This window comes from Podarcis erhardii (assembly GCF_964252035.2).
Source record: "Podarcis erhardii genome assembly, chromosome: 9".
In the NCBI taxonomy this organism is placed as follows: domain Eukaryota; kingdom Metazoa; phylum Chordata; class Lepidosauria; order Squamata; family Lacertidae; genus Podarcis; species Podarcis erhardii.
The window spans coordinates 52,360,623-52,383,407 of NC_138512.1; the positions used below are offsets into that span (position 1 = coordinate 52,360,623).

The 22,785-nt window shown below is 40.7% G+C and overlaps 1 protein-coding gene and 1 long non-coding RNA gene across 2 annotated transcripts in view; one reads left to right on the forward strand and one right to left on the reverse strand.

Annotated features, from left to right (window-relative positions):
• The first annotated feature begins 40 nt into the window (after nt 1-40).
• LOC309350408 lies at nt 41-6,504 on the forward strand. Its single transcript, XR_014160328.1, has 2 exons — nt 41-583; nt 6,216-6,504. It is a non-coding gene; the product is annotated as an uncharacterized lncRNA (long non-coding RNA).
• A 1,468-nt stretch (nt 6,505-7,972) lies between these two features.
• The window catches only part of USP53 (ubiquitin specific peptidase 53), a 29,782-nt gene continuing 14,969 nt past the window's right edge, over nt 7,973-22,785 (reverse strand). The window contains exons 8-16 of the mRNA XM_081876697.1: nt 22,074-22,220; nt 20,296-20,445; nt 19,799-19,970; nt 18,561-18,710; nt 18,018-18,164; nt 17,078-17,804; nt 16,196-16,266; nt 14,533-14,614; nt 7,973-12,870 (exon numbers count right to left, since the gene is read on the reverse strand). Coding sequence (XP_081732823.1) covers nt 11,871-12,870; nt 14,533-14,614; nt 16,196-16,266; nt 17,078-17,804; nt 18,018-18,164; nt 18,561-18,710; nt 19,799-19,970; nt 20,296-20,445; nt 22,074-22,220 — 2,646 coding nt within the window. The 3' untranslated portion in view covers nt 7,973-11,870. The remainder of the gene's footprint in view (nt 12,871-14,532; nt 14,615-16,195; nt 16,267-17,077; nt 17,805-18,017; nt 18,165-18,560; nt 18,711-19,798; nt 19,971-20,295; nt 20,446-22,073; nt 22,221-22,785) is intronic.

Consider the following 22,785-nt stretch of genomic DNA (forward strand, 5'->3'; position numbering starts at 1 on the left):
ATCGTTCTCCGACTCTCATCTTTGACTATCTCTATGTCCTCTATGACGCAGTCACGCACGAGACAAAGAGATAGGAAACTTATAGAGTCGCGCCTCACAAGCACATCGTGTCTGCAGGTGAGCCTCTCCTTCGTTCGCTCCCGCTTTAACCTTATGGGCGAAAAGTATAGAAAGCTTCCGCGAGGTGAGGCTTCGATTTCCGTGTTCCGCCGGAAGTTTCTGTCCGGGTGCGCGCGTGTCTCTCTCTACTTTTCCGCCCTTGAATCTCTACGGGCGCAGGCTGCGGACGTGCCCCGGACGTCGTCTTGCCGGCCGGACCTTCTTCCCGCGTGGGCGAGCCGCATCCTCCCTCCGCCGCGCCCTGCCTGGCTTGCTCACTTTCCGGCGCAGGGGCGATGGAGCTGGCGAACGGAGTGGAGCTGCGAGAGCGGCGCCCGGCGGAGCGGGAGCCGGGGCTGGCGGGGGCCGCAGGGGCCGCGTCCCGCGGGCCGCCCCTCTCGGGGACGTCCTACTGGCTGGACTTGTGGCTCATGGCCGCCTTCAACCTGGCGCTCTTCGTCTTCGTCTACCTGCTGCCGTGACGGTAAGAAAAAGGAGACCTTCCTCTCCCCCAAACCCTGCATTTCGCATCAAAATTTTTCCTCCAAGAGGCTCGAGGCGACTTCCGTCTCCCCGCTGCCCTCCAACGTATCCTCAGCAACAGCCCTGCGAGGTAGGATAGGCTGACCTGAGGGCGAGGTGGGGATTCGAACTCGGGTCCTCCCTAGTCGAAGGCTTCCTTCTACGCCAAGTGGCGCGAGGGTCCTTTTTCCGGGGCTCTTCCTCAGGCTGGAGGTTAAAACAAAGAGAAGGGGAGCTGGATGCTTAAAGCCAAAGCTTTCCAGTGTAGGAGGAGCGTAGGAGGAGACAGCAAGCTCCTTGGTCGGGTTCTGCTAGCCTAGCAAGGGTGTGCAGGTAACAGACGGCGCTGGGAGGAGGAAATACTTACCTGTGACAAAAGAGGGAGACAGATGTCCAAGGGGGGGGGGATTAGGGGTGAGCTCGTGTTTTTAAGTTCATGATGATGATGATGATAATTTATTATTTATACCCCGCCCATCTTGCTGGGCCTCCCCAGCCACTCTGGGCGGCTTCCATAGAAACCAAAAATACAGTAAAATATCACACGTTAAAAACTTCCAGGGCTGCCTTAAAATGTCTTCTGAATGTCAGGTAGTTGTTTATCGCTTTGACATCTGCTGGAAGGGCGTTCCACAGGGCGGGCGCCACTACCGAGAAGGCCCTCTGCCTGGTTCCCTGTAGCATTGCTTCTCGCAATGAGGGAACCGCCAGAAGGCCCTCGGTGCTGGACCTCAGTGTCCGGGCAGAACGATGGGGGTGGAGACGCTCCTTCAGGTATACCGGACCGAGGCCGTTTAGGGCTTTAAAGGTCAGCACCAATACTTTGAATTGTGCTCAGAAACGTACTGGGAGCCAATGTAGGTCTTTCAAGATCGGTGTTTTGTGGTCTCGGTGGCCGCCCCCAGTCACCAGTCTAGCTGCTGCATTCTGGATTAGTTGTAGTTTCCGAGTCACCTTCAAAGGTAGCCCCACGTAGAGTGCATTGCAGTAGTCCAAGCAGGAGATAACCAGAGCATGCACCACTCTGGCGAGACAGTCCGCAGGCAGATAGGGTCTCAGCCTACGTACTAGATGGAGCTGGTAAACAGCTGCCCTGGACACAGATTTGACCTGTGCCTCCATGGACAGCTGTGAGTCCAAAATGACTCCCAGGCTGCACACCTGGTCCTTATGGGGCACAGTTACCCCATTCAGGACTAGGGAATCCTCCACACCTGCCCGCCTCCTGTCCCCCAAAAACAGTACTTCTGTCTTGTCAGGATTCAACCTCAATCTGTTAGCCACCATCCATCCTCCAACCGCCTCCAGACACAGGACCTTCACCGCCTTCACTGGTTCTGATTTAAAAGAGAGGTAGAGCTGGGTATCATCTGCATACTGATGAACACCCAGCCCAAACCTCCTGATGATCTCTCTCAGCGGCTGCATGTAAATGTTGAAAAGCATGGGGGAGAGGACAGAACCCTGAGGCACCCCACAAGTGAGAGCCCAGGGGTCTGAACACTCATCCCCCACCACCACTTTCTGAACACGGCCCAGGAGGAAGGAGCGGAACCACTGTATGACAGTGCCCCCAGCTCCCAGCCCCTCAAGACGGTCCAGAAGGATGTTATGGTTGGCACCAGCTTGGCTGCAGTAATTGCTGGGAGGAGGGTGCCATCCAACTGCTTTAAGGGACTCCACTCTGGATTTGAGTAGGTTTACTTCCTCAGCTTTTCTTCTCTCCAAGATCTCCTGCAAGGCAACAGAAGTTTAGGATGGGTTTTCCTTCTTTTGAAGTTGAGCCCATCTCTTCCTTACCTCCCTCTACAGCTCCTGCCGAAACCACTTTCTAGTTCAGGGGTCAGCAACCTTTTTCAGCCATGGGCCGCTCCACCGTCCCTCAGACCATGTGGTGGGCTGGACTATATTTTGAAGAAAAAATGAACGAATTCCTATGCCCCACAAATAACCCAGAGATGCATTTTAAATAAAAGGACATATTCTACTCATGTAAAGACACACTTATTCCTGGACCGTCTGCGGGCCGGATTGAGAAGGCGATTGGGTGGCATTCCCCCCCCCCCCCGGTCTTAGGTTGCCTACCCCTGTTATAGTTTAACCAGCCAGTTGAAGCCATTTCCCCAGGTGTGGCCACTGTTGCATACTGAAAGCTTCTAGGTTCCATAGGTGAGAGCTGAGTGCAGTGTGGGGACCAAAGGTGGACATACTACCGCTGAAGGAGCACAATGTGTCCCTCACCAGCGGCACTACCCCTCCCCGAACACCCCATACACCCCACCTTTATGCGCAGAGTAAAAAATCAAGCTATTAGTTTATTCTAATAACCCTTTACCAGAACAATATAAAGCAAAGCATTAAAACAGTCGGAAACAAATTACACTCACAACTAGAGTGGGGCCTAAATTGCAACTTAACCATTCCTTTGGTGTGTATGTATAAAAGGTTTAAAAAGTGGGAGAGGGGGAGCTGAAAATTTGTAAAATGCTGGTTAGAACCATAAGATTCACACATTTTGGCCAATTACAGCTCAAGAGAATTCAAAATGACTGGATAAGATCCATAATATTTTGCTTAAAAATTTTTGGGAGCGTCATTGAAAAGATGTGGGAAAAGTCTTTCACTATCTAAGGCAGCCCACTCGTCTATCTAACTAGGTGACAGCAAGCAACTCCCCAGGGTTTTATGCAGGAGTCTTTTTCCAGCCCTATCTAGAGATACCAAGGATTGAACCTAGAACCTTCTTCAAGTAGAGCATGTCCTTTACCACTGAACTCCCTGTTAGTTTCTGTTTTGCCACTGAGCAGTTGCGTGGAGTCACAGGACTCTGTTTACATTCCTGGGATTCCATACTATTGGAAGTCTCACAGGAGAGGAGACGGGATGTGACGTTAGTGGTTTCCTGTTTCCTTTGTTCAGTTGCTCTCTGCTTTCATGGAGAGAGGATGTCTTTTCTGTCTGCATAGCTTAGAAATACAACTCTTTGCAATGTAGCCATAAATCTCATCACTTTCGCATGCTGCTGGAAACTCTGCTTAATGGAATGTGCCTGAGGCCTCATCAAAGGCTCGGGTCGTTAATTATTCGTCAGAGGCGATTCTGAAGGCTCGGGCCGGAGGAAAATGAGGCTTTATCAGCTTGGCCGAGTGGAAATTCCGATTATAAGGCAGCCCACTTGTCTATCTAACTAGGTGACAGCAAGCAACTCTCCAGGGTTTTATGCAAGAGTCTTTTTCCAGCCTTATCTGGCGATACCAAGGATTGAAGCTGGAACCTTCTTCAAGTAGAGCATGTCCTTTACCACTGAACTCTCTCCCCCCCCCCCCCGTTTTTTTACAGTTGTGTAAAAAGAAAAAAGAAATAAAGTCCAAAGTCTGTACTACTCAAACGTTCTCACAAGGTGAGAAAGCAGCTTGGCAAATGCAACATTTTTGATGTGAAATAAAAGTGAAGAGGGGGAAAGAAAGAAAGATAACTCAAATCCAAAGTGGGTACTTTTTATTATTCCAGTGTGTTGCTATCATGCCTGCATCGACAAATCCAAAAAACATAAAAGTTGAAGTGCAAAGTTTTCTCAAACATTTTAACTGTTCGTAAAACCTAGTTATTATCTTCCTCAAGGACAGCTTTGTTGTTGCAATACATATGTAGAGGCCAAATATTGTTTCTATTGCATCGGTTGGACATGGTTGTCTGGCATGCTGTCAGTTGGACTGGGCTCAACATCAAGGTGGGAGGTGATACCCAACTTTGTCCAGCATCACATTAGTATCGTCCTATAATTGATGCTGCTGTGGTGTCCATCAGTGGATGCCAAAGGTGTAAGAATAGGCTGAAAGCACGCATGGCCATTTAGAGAGACATTACTATGGTTGGAGGAGTTTCACATATGTGTTCTATTAAGTACCGCAGTCAAACATTTTACTGATGCTGAGATTAGATTGGATCTGGAGCTTTTGCAATAAATGTAATAATGGCATACTGACAATGCAATAGAGCTGACTTGGTAAGTGATTTTGCTGATTGTGGCAAATGTACAGGCTTGCCCAGAATTTCATGTAATGTTTTCAGGATCTGGAGAAACGGCATACAACGAAACGCTTACAGTGTCTTGAAGTTGTTGTTTTTTAATATGTCACCTGTGGTTTTGAGAACACAGAGGTAGTCAAAACACGTGCAGCAGAATTGTATCAACTGCCACCTTGCCAAAACTAACTTCAGCAGTTTATTAATGTGCTAATTACCAAACAGGAGTTTGGTAATTAGCACATTAATTAACAGGAGTGCCTGGCGTGCTCTGGTCCATGGGGTCACGAAGAGTCGGACATGATTAAACAACAATTGCCAAACCTGGGCTTGGAAAAACTGCTTGTTCCCATTTGTGCACGTTCACAGCAGTGTTAAGAAACCCCACAGGCACCAGTCACTTTATGTGATTAGCACAGATCCAATTGTGCCCACATGGAAATCTCTGGATGCCAAGTTGGCAACTGACATCTCTATCTAGCTGGCTCCTGTACCTTTCTTAAGCAGATAAACAGAGCAGCTCATTTATTGCCTGTATATCACACCTTGTTCTCCAAGGAGTACATGGTTCACCCATCCCCCTTAATCCCTACAGCGACCTGTAAGGTATGGTTAAGGCAGGCATGGCCAAACTTGGCCTTCCAGCTGTTTGGGGACTACAACCCCCATCATCCCTGACCACTGGTCCTGTTAGTTAGGGATGATGGGAGTTGTAGTCCCAAAACAGCTGGAGGGCCAAGTTTCACCATGCCTGGGTTAAGATGCTGTGACTGGCTCAAGGTTGCCCAGTGAGCTTCATGACTGAGCTTTGATTTGAACTTTGAACTGCCAGGTCCTAGACCGACACTCTAACCACTATATCACAACAGATTCCTACAGTACTTCAGCTGTTGGACCCCTATTTATTAGGTAAATGAATATGGGGAAAGCAGAATGTCACTTAGAGAAGGATCTAAAGTATTTTCCTTGAAGCTTCATTTTGCTTTCTTCTGCATTTATTTCATGTTTTAATGTGTTGCATTGGGATTTAAAAGTGGTATAGAAATGAAATGAAATGAATAATAAGAATTTTCATGGGGTGGAAATGCCACCTAGACACCCCATTGTGCAGACCATAACCTAGGTTTAAGGTGCCATTTGGCATTAGCTTATATACCCGAGTTTCTAACACTAATTCAGTCTTGATGGTTATGGATGGAAAACAATACAGTCGTACCTTGGAAGTCAAACAGAATCTGTTTTGGAAGTCCGTTCGACTTACAAAACTTCCGGAAACCAAAGAACCGATTTAAGGGGTGTGCATGGTGAGAAAATCTTTATGGTGGTTGAACTTTTACCTTAGTGCTACATGGACTGCAACCTATGGTGGGTGTGGGTGTTTTTTGTATGATTAAAAATGCTTTTATGTCCTGCTGGCAGGCTTTGCAGAGGCATCTGCTTGGCTACAGTGGGAAACAGGGTTCTGGCCTGCTTAGGTCTTTGGTCCGGTTCATTGGGTCTGCTTACATATTCAGTTTGTAGCGGGCACACTGACATACTATGTCCTAACTTCAGTTTTCTTCATCCAGCAGGACAACCTGATTCCATGGTAGAAAAGCTATTGTTGCCATTCCTCCAGCAGCATGTCTGTTCGGAACAAAGAGACGTTTGGGAAACTGTTACAGACTGTTCTCTCGAGAAGTGATGCCTGGGACAACTGCATTTGAACTGTTAGCACTCTTTGTTGAGCCTGCCAGACGTGTGGTTTGACCTTCTACTTTTCAACCTGAAATGGATGGAAGTTGTGCCTTATGACAAATGTTACGCTGCTGTTGATGCACTTAAAGGTTTTCCATTATATTAAAATGGTTCATTTTATCTATGCATTCACACTTTAAAGAGTAATTTGGAATAGATTGGAAGGCATATTTAACTGTTGATGTGCAGAAGAGTTTAAAAGTCTGTTGTGCAGATGGTTAAGGGTAAGCGGATATCCCTTTTATTGGGCATTATGGCCAATTCCAACAGCCAAACTGAATTAGATAGGACAGCTGTGTTTGTCCTTTGCAGTGACTGGCCTGTGTGGGTTCAGTTTCAGAACATAACATATGCATGCCTGAAGGTAAGCACAGTGCCATCCTAGCCTCTTATCACACACTGAGCAGTTTCTCTTTAAAAACACTTTGTTCTCAGCGTTGCCTAAGAGCTGTCACATGGAAGAGGGAGCAATCTTGTTTTCTCCTGCTCTGGAGGGTAGGTCTCGAACCAATGGCTTCAAGTCGCAAGAAACGAGATTCCGGCTGAACATTCAGAAAAACTTTCTGACAGTAAGAGCTGTTCAGCAGTGGAACAGACTCCCACAAGAGGTGGTGGAGGTGGACTCTGCTTCATTAGAGGTTTTTAAACAGGTTGGGTGGCCATCTGTCATGGATACATTAGCTGAGATTCCTGCATTACAGGGGGGGGGGGTTGGACTAGATGACTCTTGGGTCCCCTCCCAACTCCTAAGATTCTATGCTATGAAAGGAGTGGTTGAGAAGAAAAAAACCATTCAAAAATGGAGGGGTGGGCAGGGAATGAAGGTGTGTCTCCCTTGCCATACAATATGAACAGGGTATGAACTAACATTGCTGCCACCAATGTGGGCCCCAGTATCAATGTGCATGGTAGTTACAGTATATGCTTATACAGTCAAATCCATTCTGCAAGTCCGTTAGGCTTCCAAAAATAGTTCGCAAACCAGAACAGTCACTTCCAAGTTTGCAGCATTCGGGAGCCAAAACGTTTGGGAACTAAGCTATTCCAAAACCAAGGTACGACTGTATGTATTGAAAATTGGTATTTAAAAGGTCAATCACTTTTATGCTAGTCTGGTTATAGCCCCACAGCTCTTGTTCCACTTCAGTGTGTACAGAGCTGCAGCCTTAACAAAGAGGAGACCACACTAAATGGACTTAATCCTGAACTTGACCCATGTCAAATATGTTTCACATCAAGGAATTCATTTCATTTCAGCCTTTGTACAGCACAGGCAGCTGCACCCTTCCAGATTTTGTTAAATTCCCAATTCCCAGCAGCAGCTGGAGGACCACAGGTTAGCCACCTGTTTACAGGAACACAAGCCTCACAAGGTTAATTCTTAGATGCAATGAAAAATGCAATAGAGCAGAAGGAAGTCACGAAAACCGATTTTCTACCAGCTAGCTTGCTCATTTGACACAAAGGTTAACAATCCCAGTGTGAGGTCTTTCAGTGGTAAGCAACATTATATCCCTTTTCTTGAAAATAACATTTATCAACAGTAAAACGCAAACCTTGCTAGGAACAAACACACATACAAGTGAAGTAGATAAACACTCTGTAGGGTAACTCCATTTTTATCTGACAGTTGAATGGGCAGAAAAATGCAATTTTGGATTAAAATTTTCTAGACAATGAAAATATTTTTACAAGACATGTTAAATGCGTTTAACATTACAAAAGTCATACAAATCTATAATCTGAAGGGAACAATTATAAAAATAGGCACCCTGGAGAAGTCAAAAATCAATGTATGCACATTTGCTAGCAAATATTCATCTACTAAGAGTGCACGGTCAGTTAAAACTGACCATCTGTTATGACAGAAGCATTATCTGGTAGCCACAGATCTGTACAAAAGTTTGTCTACAAAGACTGAAAACGAAGAAACATCTAAGTTTCTTTAAAGGACATGTACACTTCAGAAAGTATGACGCTACTCAACTTTCTTACAAACAGAATACATTTGTTGACTGTGCCCACAAGCACGTTAGAAACAAATTTACAAATTAACATTTCTTGTTTGTAAAGTGACACTTTGCTATGCACATTTTAAAAATGTAGTAACGCTCTTACAGTAGGTCATTCACATTTGTTAGTCTTTACATAAATACTGCAAATTCAAATACATTTCAGTAAGAGCTTTCAATTGTACACTTAAGATTCCAGTACTTGTCACAATGCCACTTCTGCCCCTGAAGGCTTTACAACAACATCGCATGTTATTTGTGTATAAGGAATGAGAGAGAAAAGTTTATTTACTTATTTTAAAAACCCTCAAGTACTATATTAGAAACAGGAACTTTACACGACTGCTTTTAGATGAAATTCCTTCTGTCCTAAATGAAGGGAAAAGGGTTTGGTTTCACTTGCAGTTGTAAGTGTGTGTTATATGTACAAGCTTGCAGCAGCACTACTGATAGAAGCAGCAAAGGAGGCAAGAAGATGTGGAGCAACCGTTGAAGGATATTTGGTCTGGTGCATACATACTGGTAAGCAACAAATCTTAGGTTATGTTTATGGTTAAGACACTTAACGTAAACATAAGAGGTCTGTTCAGACATTACATGGCCTCCAAATCTAGACTAGGCATGACTGAAGATCCCAGATTCAAATAAATGTGAAATCTCACAATGCAGACATTACTTTATGCCAACAATGATGAAGCATGCAAGTCCTCAAACAAAGCAATGTCTTGAATAGACCCAAAGTCTTGGGCAGCTATGCTATGATTGTCACAATTTGGTTAAAAGCACAAACATATTCTGGATTTAATCCAAGTATAGTGCAAGCATTATGGAGTGTTTGAAAAATATATTAACTATCACTACGATTAAAGCTAAAAGGCATTTACATTTTCTCTCCCAGCAATCATCTTGAAGGCCTTATTTTTTCAAAACACTTATAAAAAGTGAATTAAAGGGTTTTATCCAGTAAAGTTGTCCTGTCCATGCAAGGACTTATGCTTAAGCATCTTGAGACAGTTGAGGAACCCCCAGAACATATTTAGGGGGCAGCTGAGAGAGGGAGGGGAAGCTCCATAATACAAGTGGAAGTCCTTTCACAAACAGGATCACTTTGCAGGATGCAACCCACAGTCTTGCCATAACATTTCCCCTCCTCAAAGATCTGACTGATTCCATGATAGCTCCTGAGGAATATTTTGTTTTGTGCCCCCTGCTTGTAGTTTTAAATAAAATGTTTGGAAAGCCAAACAGTATTTTCCATACATGCAGAGATATATAAATAATGTTTTCCAGAGCAAGTTTCAATATAAAAATATATTTATACAATTCATGATATGAAAATCTTTCCTGCAGCACAAAGACAGTCCCAACCAACCCCTAGTACATCCAACTGCTATGCAGAATTTGCAATATTTAAAGTAGGCTGTGTGGAACACCAGCTATTGCTATTTGAAATTCTAGCTACTATTTTATATATTAAACTCAAAGTCACTTATTAAGGCATCATTTCAAATACTAAACATCTGATGGACTGACTTTGTTACAAGATATCCAGGGCAACGGAAATAATTGACTCAAGGAACTCAACATACTTTCTGCACAATTTTTCAGATTATATGTACCATTCTGTGCATAGTTCTGATATCAGGATATCCTCCAGCATTTGTAAGATTGCAGTCTAAACTAAAATAGTTTTAAAGCCTACAACAGCAAGAAAAACCTACAACAGCAAAAAAAACATCTTACCAATGTGGCAAGGCGACAGTAGTATTAGAACTACTGTAACTTTTTAGTTAACAGTACCTGAATATAAAGGGAAAGTCAAGACAACACTCCCATTAAATGCACTTTTCACAATCTTGCAAGGGATTCCAGGTAAGAGTCTTAGGTCGGGCCAGTACTTTATAAAGCATCTTCAAAAATACTTATTCTCTGTTTGCTCAGAACTCCTTAACAAGGGTCTGTCTCCATAGAAAAGCTCACCTCCTTACACCTATAACCACATACAGCCTGCAAAGGTTCTTATCCTGGAAATGATCAATCTATAGGCAGGTAGCTAAATATTGATATCACAAAGCTATGTAGGCCTGGGGGTAAAGGTCAGATGCAGCATGCAACCCATACATTGACTACCCCTGAACTAACGAAATTCCCTTGGTTTATGTACACTAAGGACAGACCAGTGGCGGAGCTTCATGCTCCGGCATCGGGGGGTGGAAAGCAGACGGGGCGTGCGTCCTGGGGGCGGGGCGTGCCACCCGTAGGGGTGTGGCGCCCAGCGCGGGTGGTGGTGGGGCAGCTGCAATGGCACCCCACCGGGATCGTGCTGCCGGGGGTGGTACGCTCCCCCCGCACACTTCTTCCTCCGTCAGTGGGACAGAATCAATATGCCATATTGAGGTAGTACAGTTCCCAAAAGTCTATCACTTCAGTTTTAACATGAGCTGGTCTGAAAGTGCCTCCATGGTAAAATAAACTTCCCATACAAACACACAAATCATTCCTTATTGTGAAAACTTTACATAACCAGGGAGCAAAATATTCCAATTGAAACCCAAGGTGACAGAAACCCCTAGGAGACTGTACTTCTTTGTTACTGCATGTATCCTTTGGCGAAGTTTGTAAGTATAAACACCAAATAAATAATACAACACCGTAGCCATAATTCATTAAGCCAGAACAGTAACCATCATGGGATGGACTTCCCTACCCACAACCTACCATTCTAAAACCATGAAAGGCTATTCTACATTAGAGATCTTGAACAATTATGCATAAGCATTTCCTGCCTGGAGAAGGGCCTTGGCTCAGTGATAGAGCACATGCTTTGCATGCAAAAGGTCTCAGGTTCAATTCCCAGGTAGGGCTGGGAGAAATCCCCGTCTAAAACCATGGTGAGCCCCTGACAGTCAGTGCAGATACTACTGAGCTAGATGGACCAATGATCTGACTTGGTGTAAGGCAGCATCCTATCTTTCTATGACTGATAAAATGGTGGTTGATGATTAAAAGATGCATGATTTCCATTATGTAATATAAAGAAAGTGCCCTGAAATAGAGATGAGTAACTAATATTAAACACCTGTGAGATCGGAACCCAAAGGAGGTATTTCATAATGATTTCTACTAGTTAGTCCAAGTCATTAAAAAGGTGCAGCATTCATTAGTTGCAAAAAGCAAACTATTCCTATTTATCAAATGAATGCCAGTTTAAAGGGGATTTCTTGTAGATTCTAATTTTAAAAGTGTAACAATGCTGGCTGAATAATTATGTATTAGCCTATAATGAGTGCAAATCTTGTTAAAGCACAAAAGTAACAGGTCCAAAAGTCTTTGTATCTCTCTTAAAACACGCATGCATGTGCAAAACCATCATTCAATAGCTGTAACTTCTAAATGAAGTATAAGTGAGGTACAGAAACCTAAACATTGCAACATGTTGGGGCGCCAAGCATTTATGCTCAATGGTTGCATATTCTACCTATTGCAATATATATTTCCAATGCTGGGTTTATGTCTCTGATCAGTTGTAGGATAATTTGATTCGGAATTACTGTGGTATGAAGTGTTCATCTGTATTCCACTTGGTGGCAAAGGTGTCTCTTTGTTTAACACGCCAGTGTCTGCAAAATACAGCTTGGGTCTCTGGTGGTATTTCATCCTGTATGTATCAGTCATACAGTTGTCAACTGAAAAGTAAGTAGTAAGAGATACAATATCATTGGCATTTGCATCCAGGGAGCTAGCACCTTGTCCTGTGAGGCAAGCTCCCTTATGTATAGGATTATTGGATACAGCCTGCAGATCGTTTACCGATAAACTTGATGGAAAATTCATCTTGGAAGACTCATTCCCGTGAAATGATTTAAGTCTTTCTTCATGTGTAAATGGACTTGCTTCAGGTACAGTCTTTGAAGTTACTCTTGCAACATGCCTTTCAACACTGGAAGGATTTGTGCCCGATACTTCTGTTGGTTTTAAATCCACAGCAGATTCATATTCTAATCCATGCAAACCAGTGAGAGCATATTTCTTTGGTGGTAAAGGAGGAGGAAGATTTTGGTAAATCGCTTCTTGTGTGTCATCATCAGTCCTACTACTATACAAATGAAGTTTACGTTCAGCAGGTGCAGCAGATTCAGTATAGGAAGGTTTGGATATATTCTGCTGTAAGAAAAATGCAAGCGCTGGCCTGGGTCTAACTGTCCTTGTATGAGGCAACTGCAAATGGGAAGAGAAAGACTCACTGTTCTGAACCTTTTCAGACATTGTTAAGTTCTCGCCATTGTAAGAAGCTGAATTATCAGCACTGTGTACTGCTATGTTTGTTTCATCAAGTATCTCTTCAGTAGGCCACTGGGCAGAGCTTTGCTCACTAAGTGCATTGTTCTTCATTTCTCTCTCAGAGTGGTCTTTTAAAGCAGTCTGTAGTGTTAACGAAGGAAAAAGCTTCTTATTGCCATCAGGCATGTCAGTCCTAGAAAACAAAGCATTAAAGAATGAAAACCACCAAACACTTAAAACTGCAATCCAATTCTAGTTGAAGTCAACAAAAGAAGTTTCATGTTATTTCAATTATTCTGGTTGAGCTGCATATTTTGAAGGTTAGGCTAAGCCAGTTTCAACACTACCCAGCATTCAGAATGGACTGCTGATTAAGAGGCAGGACTATATAGTTATCAGTATGGTTGATTATTCATGGCTGAGTCATTAGGGCAGAGTGTGTATTTAAGAAGCCCTATCCCAATTCAGCCCTCTTTCTTATCAAACATATGAAAAATTGTCACAACACACTACATCTCAGGAGAATACTGTAGAGAAAGGGCAAATCTTGCCCTACACTACTGATGGTGAGTGGCCTGATCCTCCCCAACAGGGAAGCTGTGGAGAGCACAGTATTTTGCATTATATGGTCTTCACACCACCACTTCATGACCACAGACATTTTGCTAATTTTCAAATAATTCAACATCCAGTTGTTTTTCAGGATCTTGGGGAAAAAAGTAAACTATTTTTATTGCACTGATTTCTATGCATCTGAAGTGACCAACACCAGTTAACAGCTACAGGTATCACCTGAAGATAACAGAATTCAAGTTAAAACACAGAAATAAAAAGGATTAACAAAACACCTTCCTCAAATGCTCATCAGAACAATACTGATTTTACCTGGAATCACAAAGAAAGGACGCCACATGCAATTTCTCAGGAAGGCAGTTCCAAACCCTGAGAATCACAAAGCTTTATCTGGGTTGCCACCTACTACATTTAAAAGCAGGCACACAGAGCAAAGCTTAAACTAATTATCACAGCATATTACTAGATTGGCATTAGAAAAGGAAAGAGATCTTAAAGGCAGTTCCACACAGTACCCCTTACACTAATTTAACCTACACATTTACAAAAGAACAATGGTGCAAGATTGTCTTTAAGATTTTCAAACAGGGATGGGTGTTCCAGTTGTTGTTGGACTGGAACTATTATCATCTCTGACTTTTGGTCATGACATCTGAAGGAGCGACAGGGCCCCTTAAAACAATCTTGCATTGTTCTTTATGCTCTGAAATCTCAAAAATGCAATTTCAAGGCAATGTTCAGGGATTAGGCTAAGCCTTCAACAACTGGCCAAAATAACTAACAAACCTGAAAACCCAATAGTTGCTATACAATGGCTGTGTTGGCACCGCAATGCTAAGCCATCCTGTGCACACAGCCCAAGTACTCCCACTTCACCTTCTTTCAGATGTGTGGGTAAGCAAACCATGACAACTATGTTAGTGGGATGTCCAAATCCCGGACTGTGGTTTGTTTTGCCTTAACAAACCATGACTGCAAGGTCATCAAGCCATGGTTTAGGCTGACATAGTCATTGTGAGGGGTGGATTGAAGTCGGAGTGCTTGGACTGTGTACACAAGCATGTAGCTCATGCACAGTATGACTTACCAAAGCACATTTTATGATTTGGTGTTATGTGAGAACACTGCCAATTTGTAGAATTGAGGATCTTGGATATCAGCAAAAAAATCTTTTAAAAATCTGAAAGTTCTAAATGCAAATTTACAACATTTTTTACAAAAAAATAAACTTGTTTTTTTTCTACAATAGCTGCTTTAGACTACATAATTGCATAAAGGTTACCTTTGCATATGCAGATGAGATGTCGAAGGTAGGTTATGAGATCTATAGTTCATATGAGTATTAACCTGGTCTTTCTTCAAGGCTGCAAAACAGTGTTGTTGTTTACCTTAAGCACATTATGATGTATTTTTAAAAAATATGCACAGGAAATATCAGCAATACCAGTAATGAGCAAAAAATCTTGTGAACTTAACATTTGCTTTCTAAAATAAAAAAAATCCCACTTGAAATCCCATGGTAAACGTAAATAAAGCATGAGGTATGCCTAGGATTCTTTTTAAGTACAAGGAGAATCAGCCAAATGTAATAACTTAATGCCCCCCTTCTACCATAATGCCTGAAAAGGACGGTAGTCTAATATTTCAGCTGGAGATATTAAAGCAGGAGCTTGCAGTTGCCATCAATGCATAAAAATTCTATCATCTGTAACTGGACATCTGCCCTTGGATATCGGTGCACTGTATACTTTCAGGCAGCAGGCCAACACAACATGATTTGAATATATGTTTTATAGAAGTACATAATTTTCTTGCTGATCATTTGCTTTTTTCTGCTTTTTAACCGTTGTTCTTATTTTGAGTATTAGCTACCCTCGGGACAAGGTTTGGTTTGAAGGTGTGAGATACAAATACTTTTATAAATAAATCTGCAATACACTTAGGAATTTACAAGATATAAAACTTACCAGTAGAATATAGAAGCCATACTGACAACCTTATTTTAAGATTTGATGTATTCACAAGTAAGTTAACAGAGAGAGGCATGTTACCAGTTTTTTTGGGCAGTCAAGCATAATGCTGTACCGGTACCAAAGATAGATACACCTGAACAAATTATTAAGGTGCCAAATACAATTAAGTCATCCTGAAGCATAATGTTTTGAAAACATTTTCTACATAGATTTCCATGTGAATATATTTAAGCTTCCAATAATGCACTGCTGACAAATTCGCTACAAACATAAATGGTTAAGTTGTCCATGCAAAATCTTTTGAAGTTTCAGAGTTACTTTACTAGATTGCTCTTTGTTACCATGCAGTTGCCTGTACTGTACGTAAGATGGCAGCAAATGCTTACAAGAGAGGACTCCTATATAATATCACTATGGCAAGTGTTCAATCAAAGCTGCTCACTGACACCCAGAGGCTTGTGCCTTCAGAATTCCAGCTAATTTAAAAATAGATGTGTTATTTTTCTCTTCTGCTGACATGAAGATCCATGCATGGTTAAAACCAGAGACAGTCCGGTAGGAATTTTGGCTCTAGGTTCTAGTCAAACTAAATATGGCAGATGTTAGGCTCACATAGCAGAGGTTTCACCATTATCAATGAAGCACAAATAGTTTAACAGTAATAGAAGGAATTCTGACTTTTGTAATTATAGAACTTATTTGGAGAATTGTTACATAACGGGAACACTTTTAAAGCTTTCTTGGACTGGGTCAAATAAGCTGCCTCTCCATCAAAGTAGTGAGCTCTCTTTTCAGAAAATAGTTCAGAATACAAATGACTAAGGTGGACAGTGATATAAGAAATTAGGGAGCAACAAAGCACAACGTGATGAGATAGAAACTTAATTTTTTAGTGTTAGATAAATTTGTTTTATAAACTTAGAAACCTTTAAGAGTTGAATACACTTAAACTGAGAACAACTGAGTTCTTACCATCTGAAGAGTTTTTGTTCAGCTGGGAGGTAGACTGCAAGATACACCCAGAATATCTGATTAACTGGTCACTGTGAAAAAAGATTAAGTAAAAACCGTAAGATTCAGATTCTGCCAAGATTTCATTAAACCTAAAGTATCAAACAATATTTCACAGAAATATTTACTGATATTTACAACATCAGAAGTTCAAAATTCAAAATGGAACTCCACTGTACAAGACGACTTATTTGGAAATATCTTTTAATCCAAATTTCTCCCTCTCCCACCTTCCAATCTTGCAAGAGATTATATTTTGTCACACTATTTGTCCACCTTTCAATAGCATGTGCACAGCCAATGCAGAAGCACCATTATAATGTGCCTGACCAAGCAGAAGGTATATTGGAAAATACAAGCAGAGAACTTTACAAGGTCACAGACTTCTTATTCTGCATACATACCCTTCTGCCGTATTCTGTGACCTTGCCTCAGCTTTAATGGAAAAATAAATCTATTTTTGCTTGTGCATCTTTCAAGTATTTGCCAGCACAAGTAGCTCAATCAATGTCAAATATGAATTACTACAAATACAATGCAGTAAGGACAGATGAGTTCTCATTCTCACAAATGTAGATAACAATATCTGTGCTGAGTAGCAGCTTAATGAAACTGTACTCAAACACTAAATTCCCTTTCCAGCCTGCAAATCTTAAAGGCAGACCCAAGGTTTGAGTAGCAGTCCAAAGTTTTGAGTTGCTTCAGAGAAGCTCTGTTTTGTCTCAGACAATGTCCAAATCACTCCAAAGCAGTCTGCTTTGGTTATGGATTCAGGCTTCATCCAAACTGGATCCCCACTCCTAATTACACATACTTTCACAAGACAACTTTCATGTTTATTACCTGCAGGAAACAGATTCCTTAACTGTGGTAGTATCTACTGGGCTGGTTCCTTCAATGACAGGTGAATCCAGATTAGCAGATGCATTGCTTATATGATCACTGCTTTCATAACCAGATTCAGTCCTTTGTATCTGCCAACTATCAGTATGAGTTTTCCTCTCTGTAAATCCTACACTTTTTTCTGCATTTCCTTTCCCTTCTGAATCCAACGAACTCCGGCTCCCTTTCTGTTTTGCTTCATCTTCATAGATAGTCATCAAGCCTTTTTGACTTCGAGTTTCTTTCGGCCAGTTGTTTGAACTCTGCTCCTTTTCATGTTTAGGTTTATTGCTTGCATTTAATTTGGGCTTTGAACTGTGTTCTTTTTTCTCAGATTCACTAAAGATGCTATCCACATTTAGTGTCTCTCTCATTGGCTTCCAACCTCTGCTTCGACTTTTGCTGCTACTGATGCTTCCCTTGTCTTTGGAGTCTTGGCTACTGTCTGTATCGTAACCAGTGGTGCTATCAGTCTTTACACGGCTCATCTTCTCTCCATCAGAAAAGCCATCTGTTTTGTTTGAGCCCAACACTTGTGCAGTGGGTCTGATTTGGTTATGTACTTTTTCATGTCTGTAAGGTCCTTTTCCCTGACTGCCATACACACGTTCATTAGAATGCTGCTTAAATCCATTCCCAGAAGGTGGCGATCCTGGCTTAAAATTGGTGCGGACCTCTCCAGATAGATCTATGGGGGGAAAACACCACAACATCACATTTTAAAATATTCTATCGCATTAAAGCAACCTCTTTTAAGCTTTAAGGGCAATTTATTATTCTTGTTAATAGAATCAAATTTCAGAGCAAACAATAAATAGCACTTTTAAGACAGGGGATTCTTTAATTATAGTAGGTGAAAGTTAGTCATTGGAAGTGCTCTCCTCAAAGTAGGTTCTGTTACCTCTCTGTTTTCCAGATTCTCTCTTTGATCCTCTGTCAGTGTCTTTTCGTAGGGAGGATGAGAAGTTTTTCATCTCAGCTACCTTCTGAGCGCACTCTCTGGAAAGATCCTTTGCCTTTTCCCTATGTTCATTATGCCCTGATTTAGCTGAAAAAATAGAAATGAATATGCATTGAAGGTTCACAGTCATAGAAACAACCAAAAGGCCAAATAGTCCACCCCCTGCCATGAGACAAAACCATCTATCTCAGAGCCACCAGACCAATATGGCAGATTTCAGCATGCTACCAGCAGACCAGACAAACACTAGAAGTATAAATAGCTGTAGATGCTGCGTATATGTAAGCCAAAACATTCTACGGGGAGGCCCTAATGGTCAGAAATTTCAAAACAGCCAAAATGATATATCTTAAATAATGTAATGTTACATTACTGTTCGGTTCAAATGTGTTACCCACTAAAACTATTACACATTCAATTCAACAATACCAGTGCATAATAAGCACTGTAAGTTAACATTACTATAATGTTTAAGATATATACCTGATCCTCTGACACCACCAGACTGAACATGGTTTCGACTAAAAGTTGAGTCATCTGGCTGATATTTTTTAGTGCTCTTCTGAGTAACTGATTCTCCAAACCCATTCTCTTTCGGACGATCTGACTTAGAAAAAGTAGACTTTTCAAATCCTAGGGAAAGGAATGTTAAACAATGTTAATATATTTGAGGATAAAAAAGCCAACCATCATTTCTAGCACTAGAATTAAGGCCTAAGCTCTGTATGTGTCATCAAGCATGTGCTTAAGTGAGCATACGTAAACCTGACTGCCTTTTCTCACAGGAGTACCAAACAGGTTTTCTGCTGAAAATCACTTTCTACCTGATGCTATTTGCTCCTGACAATGCTGTTTACGGTAAGCAACACTTTCAGTCAGAAATTGTTCCCATGAGGGAACAATTTTCAGCAACGCCCACCTCTCAGGCAGCATGGTTCCCTGGTCTGATTTGGAGGTATATTCTGGATCACACTATGCACTCGCTTTCTCTTCAAATGAAAAGCAGTCAGATTAAATGGCAGTTTGTTGAAATATGTCATTAATGTCAGTGGTAGTTAAGCCCTTACTTTTCTTACCAGACTGAAGTCCATGTAGTACAGTGGAAAAAAATGTCAGCATGAATGTGATAACATTCAAACAGTTCTATAGCTAGATGCTGAATGCAGAAAACCAAAAAAACCTACAATACTAATTGAACTCCCCACATTGAAAAACTAAAACACCTAATATTTCAAACTATATTTCCAAAGGGCCTCCTTCCTATGCTACCTTGCTCCAACAGAAACACTGCAACTGTTCTACGCCCATTCCTCCTTAATATGGGAGGTAGGTCCATTATATTGCCTCAGCTGAAACATTAATAGTACCCAGACCCTTCAATCTCCTCCACACCCACCGCCCCCAGCTTCCCTGACACATTAAGAACTTATCTAACTACTTCCACCACAGGGATACTAATTTCCATGATGTTTCCCACTCTCAGATTGTATCATGAGAACCATCAACAACTGACATTAAACGTAGATCATGAGGAATAGGAAACTCAGCATATACAATGGCTAGTTCATACTACCCAAGGCTAGAGTAGAGGACTGGCTGCTTCCTTCTTTCCAGCTACTAACTCAGGATACACCAATAGATCATGTATATGTAGACTGTGTACAGTTAAGCACTTGGTAAATTATTTTTTAATAATATGAAGAAAGAGCCAAGTGTATTACCAAGTTCTTCTCCATTTCCTGCACAGGCTTTATAATGAGACCAGTGAATTGTCTGCCTTGGTGCATCTTCTGTTGATACAGGTGTACCATCTGGATTTGCATAAAACAGCAGCAATGGCTGATAGTGACACCGAATGCATTTGGACACCACATCTTTCCATTTTGTTCCAACCTAAAAAGTTATGTTTTCATGAGATATATAAATAATTCAATTTAGTTAAGTAATAGTTATAATTCAATGATGATAAAATAGATATAATCTATATTCAGTTGACACTTAACTTCTCAGAGAGATTATTCTGACTTCTTAAGAGAAAAGAGCTACTTTCATGTCAGTGTTTGATATCTTTTCTAACAGTGAAAACTTACTGGAGTAACAAATTTCCTTTCCTTTAAGTGCCACCTTGTCAGAACTACATATAAGTATTGCATTTTACTTTTGAACACATCTAGGCAGTTATGTAGAAAGATCACCAAATCAGAACAGCTAAACTTACCTCTTTCACATTTGCATCATCAAACAGCACCCATTTGCAACTCTTGGTATGAAAGGCAAAGGCACAATAATGTTTGCTTGCGTAGCAAATCATCCCCACAAGATAAAGCTCACTATTTTTGGCATTTTCATCTGTAACTCTGTAGAACAGCTGCAAAAATGATTCATCAGTCAAAAAGTATGGCAGAGCTAAAAAGCATGAAAACTATGTAACCAAGCTGAAAAATGGGATATAGCTCATTACTTCAGTTAGCAGTATAGAAACAAACTGTAGACAAAATCATTGATGTCAAGAATTGGTCGTTATATAATTAGTCACCTTTCCCAGCATTGCAATTTACTACACATAACTGTGTATGTAGTTGCTATTGATGACATGTTCCTAATTACAGCATGACTGGACCACAACAGGGCAAACTCCTTCAGGCAATCTCAAAAATGATTCAGTCAAATTTTTTGCTCTGAATCAGGATTTCCCATCTCTTTAAACTGCTCTAAAATTTGTTTGTGTCCTGCAGTCTTTAGTCAGAGAACTGAAAATGATTAAGAATTGTTGGAGTTTTTTATTGAATTGTTACTGTTTTTAAAAAGTTATTTATACTAGTTTAGCTATACTATAACCCACTGCGCTGAAGTTTTGTTTTGTTTTGTAGAGGTATAAATACCTTAAATTTTAAAAACTTGTTTACTTGCACACGTTTATAAATAAGCACACACCATCTTGTAAGGTGACATCTTTGTCAACAGAAATGACTATTTGTCCACACAATACAATATTGTCAATACAAAACAAAATTTACAAATAGATGTAGCATTATGTGTAATGAAAAGTATTAGGGACTTAACAAAGATATGCTGTCCATTTAATTGGGAGTGCCTTATTAATCAAAATATTTTAAGTCTATTGACAATTAACCAGCCAATGCCCTGATTGTGGAATCCACTTGGCACTTCCTTTTGGTGCCAGATGAGCACATTATTTTCCAGGGCTTTTAAGTAAGCTTGTTCCCTGATGAAATGAAACATTATTATTTGCTTTATCTTTTGTTAGTTGGTGACCAAGGAGATCAGGTACTACTGTTAAACACACTTTCTGTGAAATACCCTCCCCGGACAGGCTTACCAAGAGTCAACTATGATGTTATTTTGACACTAGACAAACATCTTGTGCTACATTCAGCTAACTATTATTCAGAGTAGAACCACCAAAATTAATGGATCTAAGTTAAGTTTTGTCTACTCTGAGTAAGAGTTAGTTGCATACAACCTTTTTTATATGCCTGGCCATGTCATAGTGTAATGTAAGCTAGTCCTGATTAAAGTTTTGATTGTTCTGCTGGATTTATAGAACCTTTATAATTGCTGTTTCTGCAGCTTTATTTTACAGGATTTCATACATTTATTTTACTGCATGCCACCTGGAGACCTTACTAACCACCACCAATGAATTTTTCAAAATAAATGTTTTAAAAAATTGTAATAGAATAGTGGGTGAAAACTCTAAAATAGTTTAAAGCAACATAATTTCTGTAGCTGTACTGCAGCATTTTATGGTAACTGAAAAGAAGACATTTCAAATGTTAAGGTATTTTTTAAAAGAGACTTTTCCTCCTTTCATCTTGCAATCCTATGCACATTTACCTAAGATAAAGTCTCACTGAACTCAGTGGGGCTTCTGAGTAGATATGCATAGGATGGCACTATGAGACAGGAATGAATGAGCACCTCTTTGGTGAGGATGACCCAAAACAATTATATTAAATGCTGTTGCTCAAATACCCCTGGAAGATAAAGTTGTGTTGCCAAATTCCGGATGACATCTTCTGTTAGGTCAGAATGTTCTGAATCCCAGACTAAGCCAATTGTGACAATTTCAGGACAATTCATGAGAACACGTCGGATTTTTATTTTTTGGCCACAGTTACTCTAGAAAAAGGAGAAAAAATAAAAACTAATTAGTTTAAATCCTCAGGATTTATCTATTTCATATTGAATTCAGAATAAATGTTACAATATATGTCTCACAATTACTTAACGGCATGTTACTTTAGCAACTTATTATTTAGATCTAAAATAAACACCAAACTAATCGTAATTATGCTCTATTCAGCTGAGTTTCTTACTACTACTTTCTACAATAGATTTCTGAAGACAGAGAGATAGATTACTGTTATTTAGTCCTCAGATCACTGCTATTTGACAGACTTGGATATTTCTGCAACACATCTAGATACTGACAGAATGAGGGAAGTAATTGAAGGCAAAATATTATTTTTGTTTAGTAAGTCTTGCCACTGTATTTTATAAAGCACTATATTTTACTCTGACTTCTTAAGCCCTTTACTACCACATAATTTACATCTGAAAGGTCTAAATCACAACAGTTATTTTCAGGTCAAATTATCTGCAATGACCATTCCTATACTTCTAAGTTTGAGTGTATGCAGAGTAATAAATTTTATGAATATAAATTAATTTAGCCGTGTGCACA